At 32.1% G+C, this 12,308-nt stretch overlaps 2 protein-coding genes across 13 annotated transcripts; one reads left to right on the top strand and one right to left on the bottom strand.

Annotated features, from left to right (window-relative positions):
* Window positions 1-3,339: 3,339 nt before the first annotated feature.
* LOC108824098 (pyridoxine/pyridoxamine 5'-phosphate oxidase 2-like) lies at window positions 3,340-5,682 on the bottom strand. Of its 12 annotated transcripts, none has more exons than XR_008938440.1 (9): window positions 5,299-5,648; window positions 5,058-5,166; window positions 4,822-4,894; window positions 4,700-4,732; window positions 4,536-4,631; window positions 4,345-4,441; window positions 4,013-4,222; window positions 3,749-3,880; window positions 3,340-3,536 (listed from the first exon to the last, which is right to left on the bottom strand). XR_008938440.1 is itself a non-coding variant. In XM_056993747.1 (9 exons), exons 2-7 carry the CDS (start codon window positions 5,128-5,130, stop codon window positions 4,215-4,217), a joined length of 372 nt encoding a protein of 123 aa, XP_056849727.1. In that variant the 5' UTR covers window positions 5,131-5,166; window positions 5,299-5,682; the 3' UTR covers window positions 3,340-3,536; window positions 3,749-3,880; window positions 4,013-4,214. The 12 variants fall into 12 exon arrangements, 7 of the variants coding, with proteins under 7 accessions (XP_056849727.1, XP_056849726.1, XP_018452952.1 ...); XR_008938439.1 differs by having other exon boundaries at window positions 4,822-4,874; window positions 5,299-5,646; XM_056993747.1 differs by having other exon boundaries at window positions 4,345-4,435; window positions 4,536-4,613; window positions 4,822-4,910; window positions 5,299-5,682.
* A 3,765-nt stretch (window positions 5,683-9,447) lies between these two features.
* Window positions 9,448-10,699, top strand: LOC108825211 (uncharacterized). The gene is made up of 4 exons (XM_056994987.1): window positions 9,448-9,661; window positions 9,787-9,840; window positions 10,006-10,152; window positions 10,262-10,699. Exons 1-4 carry the CDS (start codon window positions 9,473-9,475, stop codon window positions 10,697-10,699), a joined length of 828 nt encoding a protein of 275 aa, XP_056850967.1. The 5' UTR covers window positions 9,448-9,472.
* The last annotated feature ends 1,609 nt before the right edge of the window (window positions 10,700-12,308 follow it).

Here is a 12,308-nt window from a genome sequence, read left to right as displayed (position 1 = left end):
TGCCAATGATGGAATGATTATGAATCGAGTGTGTAGAAGAAAAAAACATATGCGTGTGTAATTTTTTCATTTGCAAAGGATAGTATAAGTTTTTCATTTTTTTTTTGAACAAAAAGTTTTTCATATCTACTATAGTTTGTTAGTATCTACTATATTTTTAGTCTGCCATAGTACAGAGTCCAAATCTACTAAACAAAACAATATGAAACTCAGTAGACTGTGTGTGTGTGTGTGTGTGTGTGAGAGAGAGAGAGAGAGAGAGAGAGAGAGAGAGAGAGAGAGAGAGAGAGAGAGAGAGAGAGAGAGAGAGAGAGAGAGAGAGAGAGAGAGAGAGAGAGAGAGAGAGAGATCCACTTTGGTCAAGGGTTTTCCTTTCCATTTTGAGATGTCCTAGAAATAGATAAAATAAATATTAGTAATATTATTTAATTATATACATGATTATAAGCCAGCCTGAGGCGCCTGTGATTTTTTTGAAATTTTTTGCATAATTCAAATTCAGTACTGTGATGTGTTATTGTATAATTCAGTACTGGAAAATTAAAATTAAAATCAGGTAGTCTTTTAAACTGAAGATTAGGTAGTCTATATATATGGTATAAACTTACTTTAGCTTAAAATTGATATATAGCACTAAAATAAATATAAGGTATAAGTAAAATCATAACTCTCTGAACCACATCACCAACCTCTTAAAAAAATTTACCAAAGAAATCTTAAAAAGTAATATATTTTTAATAGCAGAGTACTTAAGGACGGTGAGCAAGATGTCAAGATCCGGGACGATCGATGTCATTCTTTCTAGTTTTTATGCTTGTTACCGGTCAATTCCGATTTCTTTTTTTTGTACCGAATTTTACTGTAACCAATAAATCATTTGTCCTCTTACGTTTTAGAGGTTTTTAATTTTAGTATTTTTAAAAATTTTCTTTTTGTCTAATCTTCTATATGGCAGGATATTCTGTACCTAATTCCCCTTTAAGTACTATGCACAAACCCTAAAAGAATTTTTTTGAACATAGCCATTAAAAAGCTCCGCTAGTGATGATTTCATCGATTTTAAAAAGGGTTGCGCCAATAACTATAAACGCAAGCAAAGTATAACTTACACGTAAGAAAATTTCTTGTGATAATCACACATAAGATGTAATGGGGAAAAAATGAAAAGAAACCACAATATCCAGGCTACAGCATTGATATTCTTGCAAAAACATAAAATTGTTATGACAACAGTAAGTTATATTATCACTAATTAGCATATAAATCATTTTTGGCACATTTTATAAATCAAATTTTTCTATAACAGCTCTTCTGCTGCATATTAAAGAAAATTCTCATAACTTTATGTCATCAATAATTTTAGAAGTAGTTTGGATTTAGTTGACTAAAACTAAAATTGAATAACACAATGGCTAAATCAAAATAAATATATGACAACTGAAGAAAGAGAGGAGTGAAATAAATTGATTGAAAGTGCACATTCTGTACTTTCTACTTGTCTGACTTTTGATCTAATACTAACTACTAACTAGTGATATTAGACTCATATGCCTTATCATTTTCTTAAAACCAATGTGAAGTATGCTTTTGTAATTATTTGGACCATGTAAGTAAATTGATATGAACTCCCGTTACCTTGTTTTTTTTTATTTTACCGTTACCTTGTTATTTACTTTTTATTTGATATCGATTGCAAATCATATAATAAAACTAACTAGATTAAAGAAATGTTTATCGAAACGTGAATTTGCAAAACGCCAAAACTATTTTGTTTGTATTCCGTGTTCTGACATATATCTATAGATTCCAAACAACAGTAGTGATTCTTTCTGAATGATTTGTATTACTCACACCTCATGAAATATCCCTAAAATAGATGCAAAACTATTTTCCAGTACATATTAATTTTTGAAAAGGTTCAAATCTTTGCTAGCTTGGTTGGTATGATGTCAAATAATTCTGCACAAAATATAACAAAGTAATTTGGATTTCTTTTACAGACGTTTAGGTTTGAAAATGATCAGACTTTAATATAATGGTATGTATAAAGAAATGAAACCGAAGAAAAACTCAAATTAAAACTCCTAATTAATTCCAAATTTTCTTTAAAAAAGTTATGGATACGCATTATATATTATAACATGTACCAGTCATTTTGTTTACTTACATCATTTAGATTGTTTTGTGATTATTGAATTCATAACCAATGTGTAGATTCTCAAAATATACACTAAGAATTTGCATATTACGCAGACAAGCGTGTTTCATAACATGGTAATCAAGCAAACACCAACTTTTTTTTCTGAAACGTGCTAATTAACACCTAATTAAACCCAAAGAATTGTGTTTGCTTTGACAGAAAAGAGAGTTCTAATTAGAGAATGATCTAGTCATACCACTACAAAAGAAAAAGGAGAATACAGGAGTCCTTACATGAATAAGTTGTATTATATTTCACCATAATGAAGTTGTTAATGATCGAATGATTATGAATCCAGTTCGTAGAAAACATATGCGTGCGTAACTCTTTTAATTTGCAAAAGTTTGTCAAAAAAAAAGTCTTTTAATTTGCAAAGGACTGTATAAGTTTTTTTGTTTTGTTTAAATGGACTGTATAAGTTTATTTCATATTTTTATGCAGACTACTAATGAGAATCCAAACTGTACATGAATACTTCCTACCAAAAAAAAAAAAAAACTGTACATGAATACTTATAATTTGTTATTATCTACTATACTAGATTTCTTGTCCGCGCTACGCGCGGATTGTCTCTTATAAATTTGTTTTAGTTATAAGTTAACTTTGACCAAAACGTTAATTTTACAAAATAATTTCTAAATTTAGCTTTCTGCGATTATAAATTAGTTGGGTAAAAAGAACAAAACTGCAGTTATCTGTTTTTTTTTTTTAATTTTGTTTTAGAAATGTAATCTATGAAAAAAATTATATTATTATTTATAGGTACTTTAGAAATAGGTAAATTTTGTAGACCAAATGTCTAATTAATGTTTTTAAAACTTTTATTTTGTTAAACATTTTAATTTAATTATCGAATTTATTATAGTGCATAACATTTTTACATATTTTGACATGCTTTGAGCGTGAATGTGTGGAACAATATCAGGAGGAAAAAAAATAAGATATGTTCGTTAATGGTTTTGTCTGGAAATTGGTATATTTAAGATTTTGTTTTGTTCCTTCAGTGGGATTGATGTATATATAGATACTTGTTAGTTGTAATGTAATTACATGTGTCTATGTTCTTGTGAATCAATCTTTTATTGCAACTCACAGAAAAATTTATCTCACAAACTAATCATAAAGTCTATAAAAAGCTATGGTACGATACTGCCATGAATTAATAAAAATATTTTTCTTTCCAATATGAAGACATATGGGCGACATGAACATAGCAGCAACTTAAGTTTCAAGAGCCCTGATTCAATCAGGTAGTCACCAAGCCTCTTTACAACCATATTGTCACAGAAGATACCAAAGGTTGGGTGGTCTTTTTGATTGTAACACCACCAGATCCCTACAACGTAAAGCAAAAAATAACACTGATTCATTAAAAACAACTGCCTTGGAACAAAAAGGCACAAGTTCTATACCAAAAAAGCAAGAAATTCATCAGAATCAGTCATGTTATCTTCTTCCCTCGAATGACAGCATCTGACTCTCATTGGATTACCATGTACTTTGTGCCACCAATGCATAATTTCGATGGAGAAAACATATAAGACTGACCTAGAATCCTTCCAATACTGGTGCACAAACACGGAGCGGTTGTAGTATCAAATTCTTTTGGAAGCACAAGTTTTCTTCTTTGGTGTTAGCTTAACACGGAGGGGGTGTTTAAACTCTGCAACCTGCACATACCTGAACCAAAGAAAAATAGAAGAGAATGGTCAATATTAGGAACAATGAATGATAAGCATTTGTTTTTTTAGAGGAAAAAAAATATGTGCAACTCTTAAGAGATAAGGTGATGGAGGTAAGAAATAAACTGACAGTGGCGTTAGCAAATCAAGTAATGAAACAGATTTGCATCTAGAGTTTGAATACTGTCCACGTTTTTACAAATAATCCACCAATCAGCCTCCTCTTTGCTTCGTTAGCTTATAGCTGGAGAATGTCTGCATGTTTTTGCTCCAGCCTCACAATTCGCTCTTGCTCTGCCTCTCTACTTTCTTCTAGCTTTCTATAGCAAGCTTCAGTGACCTGGTAAAGACACCGTTTCGACTAATCAGAATAATATTCATAAATATAAAAAATACAATACACTTACTATTATTAATATTAAGATGTTGATTAAAAGTGGGTACCTCGTGGGTCTAACTTACCTTCTTGATTTGGTTGCTCATTGTTGTAAGGAGTACCAGGCGCAGGACAGATGTACATCAGCCTTGACTTTAGAGAATTAGCAAACGAAGCCTTCTCCTTAGCAACATCAAGAAACCAAAATCAACACAACCAGGAAAAAAAAAGTCTTCCTTTCTTCTTGAGTTGTTAAACTAAGTTATTTATCTCCGACCTGAAGCTTGGTCTGGTCAGAATTTGAGGCATCAATGACCTCAACCTTTCCATTGATCCGAACATGCTCCCAGGTATCCTAGAAGTACCAACACATCTTTACAAAAATAACCACTGCCGTCAATTAAAAGTTAGATATGTAATGTAATCCAAACCATTGCTCACCTGGGAGAATGGAAACTGCTTAAGCTCTTGAATCTGCAACGAAATGCAGAAAATCACAACACGAAGAGCCAAACTCAACTAAAACAAATGCCAACACAATCTTAAAATTTCTAATGCCTTACGACTACAAAGATCGGTGTTGGTTTAAATCCTGTCACCCTTCTCTTCAAATCCCCTAAACCAAACAGCACATCACTGACAAAATAATTCACTACACAACCGATCAAAACGTGGAAACAGAGCTGAAATTAACACAATCATATCACCTGAATACGACGTGCGATTTAAAGAGCGTTCATTAACACCAATCATACAGAGGATAAATTTCATGAAAGAAAAAAGAAGAAGAAGTGGATACCAGTTCTTGCCCTGTAGCTCGACAACTCGAACCCCAAGAGCTTGAAGCCCGAGGGAATAAAATCCAGTAGCATCCAGTAGATACATGAGCTGGTAAGTAAATGATAATCCTGCACAGCTTAGCACAGATCATCCCAGATAAGTTAACTACAAATAGATGTCAATTCTGATTGTTAAGATTTCAATTCTGAACTGTAAAATGTGTAAAGAAGATGTCAGAAACAGATAGAGAAGAGCCATACAGTTAACCATAAACGAAAAAGACGTCTGACAACATATGTCGTTGTCGAGAAGTTTTCATATCAGCTAGGGAAAGTCGGGACGTCGCCCTGGCTCTTTGGTGTGAATTCATCGTCGGAATCAGAGAAGAAGAGAGTATCCGAGAAAAAAAGAGATTTATAAAGAAATAAAGAGGTAGAAAGTTGAAATGAATCCATTATTGTTTGATTTGGGAGAACTGATTGCAGAGGAAGTGGAGTTGTGTGAGGATTCATCGTCTCCGCGTTAAGGAAACGGAACCGGCGAAGATTTCGAAACCCAGAGACCGAATTTGGTTCAAGCCCATCAGAGGCAAATAATTGGTGACGTGGATGTATGCTTAGCTCCCATTGGTGGGAATTAAAAGAGTGACGTGGACACACTATCTATGAAGCTTATTTAGCTTTTAGTATAGTATATTGATTTCGTCTGCCATGATACAGAGTTGTAATCCATTTAAAACAATTAGTTGCTAAAGAAAAAACAATTAAAGTGGAACTCAGTAAACAAAATAGTTAAGGAAAGAGCGTTGGAAATGGTTGCCACTTTTGGTGAAAGGTTTCCCGTTTCCATTTTTTTTTGCCAATTCCCGTTTCCATTTTGGGATGGCCCAGAAACGGATAAAAGAAATATTGGTAACACTGTATTATTTATATACATTATGCCGGCCTGAGCGAGCATGTGCTGTTTTATTGCATAATTCATTTTTGGAAATTTTTATTATAATTAGGTAGTCTATATATGGTGTGTAAACTTACTTTAGTTTAATATATAACACATAGGTGAGTGAATGTAACGCATACGTAAAATCATAACTTTCTGGCCACATCCTAACATTTTAAGAAGTCCTAATTTTGTTTATTAAAAAAACATTAAAACGAAACTTCTTTTTTCTTCGAAAGAATAGATCCTATTTTTTAGAGAAAAGAAAAGAAAGAATAGACCTCTTTCGAAAAGTTTCCAACAATTATTTTCCCTTCACTGGACCGCACATCTCTTATATTCTGTACATTGTTTGATCACACTCGTTTTCTATGTATTTGGCGGATGGACCATATTAAATATCGTTATAGCACTACACTAGATAATGCGTCTTTGGTATTATTTTTTTTCGTAACTGCAATTAATATCATGTTCGGACTTGATATAATCTCATATAGAAGAATGTAATATATTCTTACTGTCAACATTTCAAACGTACATATTAAATTATATGCCGTAAATTTAATCCTTTGTCTTGGCCTTCCATTTTCGGGCTATCTATATTGTTTTGATATATGGTGTTATAGAATTGTGCCTCTTTTGCAAAGTTTTCAACAATGATTTTCCCTTCACTGGACCACACACCTCCTATGTTCTCTACACTGTTTACTCGCACTCGTTTTTCTACATTTTTGGTGGGTGGACCATTTAAATATCGTTATAGCATTACAGTAGATAATACGTCTTTGGTATATTGCATAGGTATGCATTCATCTATCCCATACTTGACAATCGTGGATTCTGATATTGGTTCTTTGACAGATAAAAATAATATTTTTAAAAATCTTTAGCTTATAGGCTTCGTCATTTAGTTTGATTAGAGTTTATTCGATCTCATCGATAAACTGAATCAACAGAACTTAGAAGGAAAACTAACAAATTATTGAGCTCCCTACTAAAATAATTAATGCCCCCTCTCAAATGTAAATGTTGCGTCAAGAAGCTATATCAGCTTATTCAAAAAGAACCAAGTATATTTATTAATTAAATAATCACTTATGAAGTTATAAATCTTATGATTTATTGACATTCTTAGATTTTACAATATGAAAATAAAAATAAGTGGAATACAAATGTATTATATACGTACAAAGCTGCTCATTGTTTTTACAAAAATCTCAGTTAGTTATACAAAATATTGGGATTCTGTATAACTCAACTATCACCTATATAGTTTATCTTTATTTCAAACACAAACTCAACCTTAATAACTAAAGATCCATACCGATGAATATTACTGTATTATTTCTATATGTTTATCACTTTTACCCAAAAATATAAATTGAATTTCTTATTATCATAACAATCTAGCAGTATTCCCAAAATAATTTAAAGGGAAACAAAGTTTATGTTTTCTTTAAACAAAGTTTATGTTTTGTGATATATATATATCAGTGTTTACAAAGTTCGTGACAAATTATGAGCGCATATCATTTAATTTTAATTTATTCTGTTTGAACCGTATAAATATCAGGTAGTTAAACTGCGTATCTATGCATATTGAACTATATCACTCTATATAATAAAGACTAAAGAGATGTAACAAAACATACAACTGTCTGGAGAAAGAATAAAGCATGTTATACATTTATAATAAAATAAAATAAAATATAATAATAAAGCATGAACGCGGACGTGGTTGCCCACCTAAGTACATATCGTGAACTTTGTTCGTAGGTTTCCATTTTGGGATGTTCCAAAATAGAGAAAACTCGGGTTTCGAAATACATTCTTATATGGACGTTCTTTTTATTTATTTTCATTTTCTCTATATCCATATATCTTCCGTAACTTGGAACTTTTTTATATATATACATAGGGTTGGTCGACGTAACCATCATTTCAATACATTGCACTCTCAAGTCTCAACCCCTTCATAGTCGTGAGAATTTAGAAAAAACAAGACTAAAGAGATGGTGAACGCTAATGGAGCAGAATGGGTTATTTTCTTATGGCTTCTTCTCCTGACTGCTGAAGTTGGAGGCTCAAGCCCACCTCTCTTGACAATCCAGGTATGCTTCTTAGTATTATACCTGAATATTATTGAAACTTTACTAACAAATTCAATTTTTATTTTCCTGATATTCAAAGAGCCCGGACGGAGACATCGTTGACTGCGTGCTCAGAGAAAATCAACCGGCGTTTCAGCATCCCCTTCTGAAGAACCACAAACTTCAGGTATTTACTTTTCTTCCTTTTCCCTTTTGACTTGTTTTGAAACTGTTTTAAAATCTTTTTTTTCAAACATCTTTATTTACATAATTTCAAAGACGTATTTTCAATTCTTACGCTGTAAATCCCATATGATCAACTTATTATATTCGGGGGTAAATCTAGTAATATTTTTTGTGTGTTTATAAACAATGTTAAAGGAACCACCCACACACGTACCAAATATGTTCGTAAACGAAGCGCAAATGGGCTACAATTTGCAAGTCTGGCACCAATCCGGAAGAAGATGTCCGGAGGGATCAATACCAATTCGACGGGTTGCTTCGAAGCATAACGGAACTTCAAGCTCCAGCGTCATCAGTGAGAGGACCAAAAGTCACGAGGTACGTAGCTACTTTTTTATGCGCCTTAGTTTCTTTTTTGTAACATGTGTGCGCCTTAGTTATTAATTAATACTAAGAGTTACAATTTTTTTTCTGAAAAATGGTTTTCATATATTGATTAATAAACGGGTACAAGAAGCAAGCAAGCTTTAAAACAAAATACAAACAGAAATGGGAGGAGTTACAATTTAATCACGAGTAATATTTAAATACAAAGTGAACTATGCAAGATAATATATATACACCATAATATCTGAAGTTCCGAACCAAGACTGAAATTATTAAAATTTTATATTATTTTAAATATATAGAAATATACAACTATAATACTGAAAACCTATGATATTAACATACATTTAAAATATTGAGAGCATTTAATAATAACTGAATAATTATTAAAATATAATATAATATATAGATTACCAAAAAAAAAGTATAGTAATCAGAATTAGTTAAAGGTTATGGTCTGAAAGGGCGTGGTTCAAATTTCACTATCAACAATCCTTTATTAAACAAAGAAAGTACAGTAAACAGAAGGCCTAGTTTCTGTTAACCCTATTTCTTCATAAATAACGGATATATAAACCAACCATGGTAACAAATCGAGCCTAGTTACATAATAAAAGCCCATTAGAAGAAGACAAAGAGGGCCGCAGCCCACAGAGTTTTACTTTTATAATTTAATTGTTTTAATATTTACTATAGTTTTAAGGTCCAAAACCTAGTGTAATGTAAAATGTAGTCATATTAGGAGTTGAATTTTCAAACCCGAAAACCGTGACTTAATCTATTCTACACTGAAAAAAAAATCGAATGCATAATTTTTTACTTTTTCTAATACATGTATAGCTTTTATCAGTATGTAATAGGTGCTATGGAAAACAAACCCAAAATCTACGGAACAGAGGTGACGATGAACGTGTGGCATCCCGTAATAGAAGGCTTTAATGAATTCAGTCTGGGGCAAATCTGGCTAACATCCGGTTCTTACGATGATCGTGACCTAAACAGTATAGAGGCCGGTTGGCAGGTAGGTTTAATTTTTTTTTTTTGCCGACAGGTTTAACTAAAACAAACAATATAACAACCAATTATTTATAGTTTTAATTGTTCTAGTCTATTATTTAACCTGTATTTTTTATTCTTACTAAACAGGTTTATCCAGACTTTTATAATGACTCCCAGCCCAGACTCTTCATTTTTTGGACCGTACGTTTAGTTTTGTTCGATTTCATTTTCTGATATCATAAGTACTTTTTAAAAGTATTAACTAGTTGCTTCGTAAAATTTATAATATGATCTGAGCCATGATAAAAAGAATGCAAAAGTTCAGTCAATCATAGATTTAAATGTTTACTTGTTTTTATGTTGTAGACGGACGCGTACAACTTGACCGGAGGTTACAATCTTCGTACTGGCGGTTTCGTACAAACTAGTAAAGAAATTATGGTGGAAGGTGCAATATCTCAAACATCTATCTTAGGAGGAGATCAAGTCGATTTGACTATCAGAATATGGAAGGTCCAATTTTTAATATAATTATCGTTTTATTGTATATATTTAATTTCAGTGTTTCAGAGATCGTATATATATATATTTTCTAACCAAAAAATAAACAAATAACATGCAGGATACAAAATCTAAGAGTTGGTGGCTAGGCATCATAATTGGCCGCAATGTACTCGAGCCGGTGGGATACTGGCCAGCCTCTCTTTTTACTATCCAAACCGATTACGCGGCGATAGTACAGTGGGGAGGCGAGATCACTAACAAAAACGAATATGGGCGTCACACCAAAACGCAAATGGGGTCGGGGTATTTTCCTGATAGTGGAAGGGGGAAAGTTGCATATATGCGCAATCTAAAAATAGCGTTAACTGAAAGTGAGTTTCAACCGCTCCAAAATCTTACCGTAGGAGCAACTCACCCCGAGTACTACCGAGGCGAGAAGTTGAACGACACATGCTTTTACTATGGGGGCCCACAGCAGCTTAACTCAAAAGCGGCTCATCCTATGTTGGACTACACTATTCTGTATTTCACTTTCGTCCTTTTTTTGCTCTTTTAGTTTTTTTTTTGTTTTGTTTTGTATTTCGACAATGTTTTGATTTGGAACGGTTTTCTAACCGAAGACGATTTAAAATTATATAACTACCATGTTTATCAATTAATGCTTGGTAACGACATTTGTCATACCTGAAATCCTGAATACTTCATTTCTTCTACGTATTGTACCAAGTCTTTTTGTCAACAACGTTATCTAATTACTTTAGATTAGTCAATTTTTCCTTGGCTTATTAGGGCCTACTACTTATAGGATAATATAGCAAAAGAACAAGCCAGGCTAGTGATGCAGTCCATGAGACTTTAGTAGTGGGCAATGGACAAAAAGCATCACTCATTATTTATGCAAGTATGTAGACCATGGGACACAAGTGAAACTTCAATAACTTATATTGTTATTCATGCAATGCTCTTGAATCTTCTTGTTATGCTGAGTATCAAGATTTGTCAAGTTCTGTTTATATTATCTCCTTCGTCTTACATTTTAGTATTTTACATTTTCTCCCAAACTTACGAATTCCCAAACGATGGTTATTCACTAGGTTGTATGGAAGCTTTGTCGGACGTCTGCTTTCCGCTTCGGAACCGGAATCGGAATCGAAAGCTTTTGAAAGCTCTCGGAATCTCGCTTCCAATGCGTTTCCAAAAATACCTCTTTAAAAACACGTTGGAAGCTTACGATTTCATTTTGGAATCACGCTCCCGTTTTAAAAAAATACAATATCATAAATAAATAAAAATATAAGAAACATTGTTTTTATATAATAGTGAAATAGAGAATATATATACACAAACATTAAAACTAATACTATATATTGTCTTTATGCATTGAGGGTTTATTAGAGATACAATATAACCTCTTTAAATTAATAATCGATAGATTAATATTTCTATAAATTAATATAATTTCATAGTCCCAAAATGAGTTTTTGGTTCAATTAGTATCTCGATAAATTAATAATCTCTATAAATTAATAAAAAATATAGTTTTGTTGTAGTCCCAACATTATTAATTTATAGAGGTTTCACTGTATATTGTCTATATTCAAATATATTATGTTAATTATTTACGAAATATTAAAAAATAATTAGTTTAATAATATCTTATAAACTTAGTTTATGTATAGTTTCACGGTTTTAACATAAAATCATTTAAAATTATTAGTCACATTTGTAATCTATATATTTTGATATATATATATACATATATATAAATATACGCTTCCGACACGTTTCCGCTTTCTATTTTTTTTTAAATTCTCGTTTCTACGCTTCCACGCGATTCTGTTTCCGCGTATCCGCTTCCGTTTCCATGTAACATAGGACTAATTCACAACAAGTTCAGCCTATTAGGAACAATACTGGCATTACCATGCTAAATTGGTGACTAGTAAATAAAATTTGCAGTGACCAATGAGAATAGAACAAATATTATGAAAGACCGATAGTTGCAATGACACATGAGAATAAACAGATAATTCGGTTGGTTAATTGTTGATGTAGAATTTTTTTACATTTTGAAAGGTTGAGTTGTATTCAGGTTCACATCTACAAATGTTGTGATGGTAGTTTTTTTTTTTTATCAAAGGATATGTTGTGATGGTAGTTGATTT

This window comes from Raphanus sativus, chromosome 9 (assembly GCF_000801105.2).
Source record: "Raphanus sativus cultivar WK10039 chromosome 9, ASM80110v3, whole genome shotgun sequence".
Lineage (NCBI taxonomy): Eukaryota > Viridiplantae > Streptophyta > Magnoliopsida > Brassicales > Brassicaceae > Raphanus > Raphanus sativus.
The sequence above is the reverse complement of the archived record's forward strand: the minus strand, read 5'-3'. Positions and strand labels throughout refer to the sequence as shown.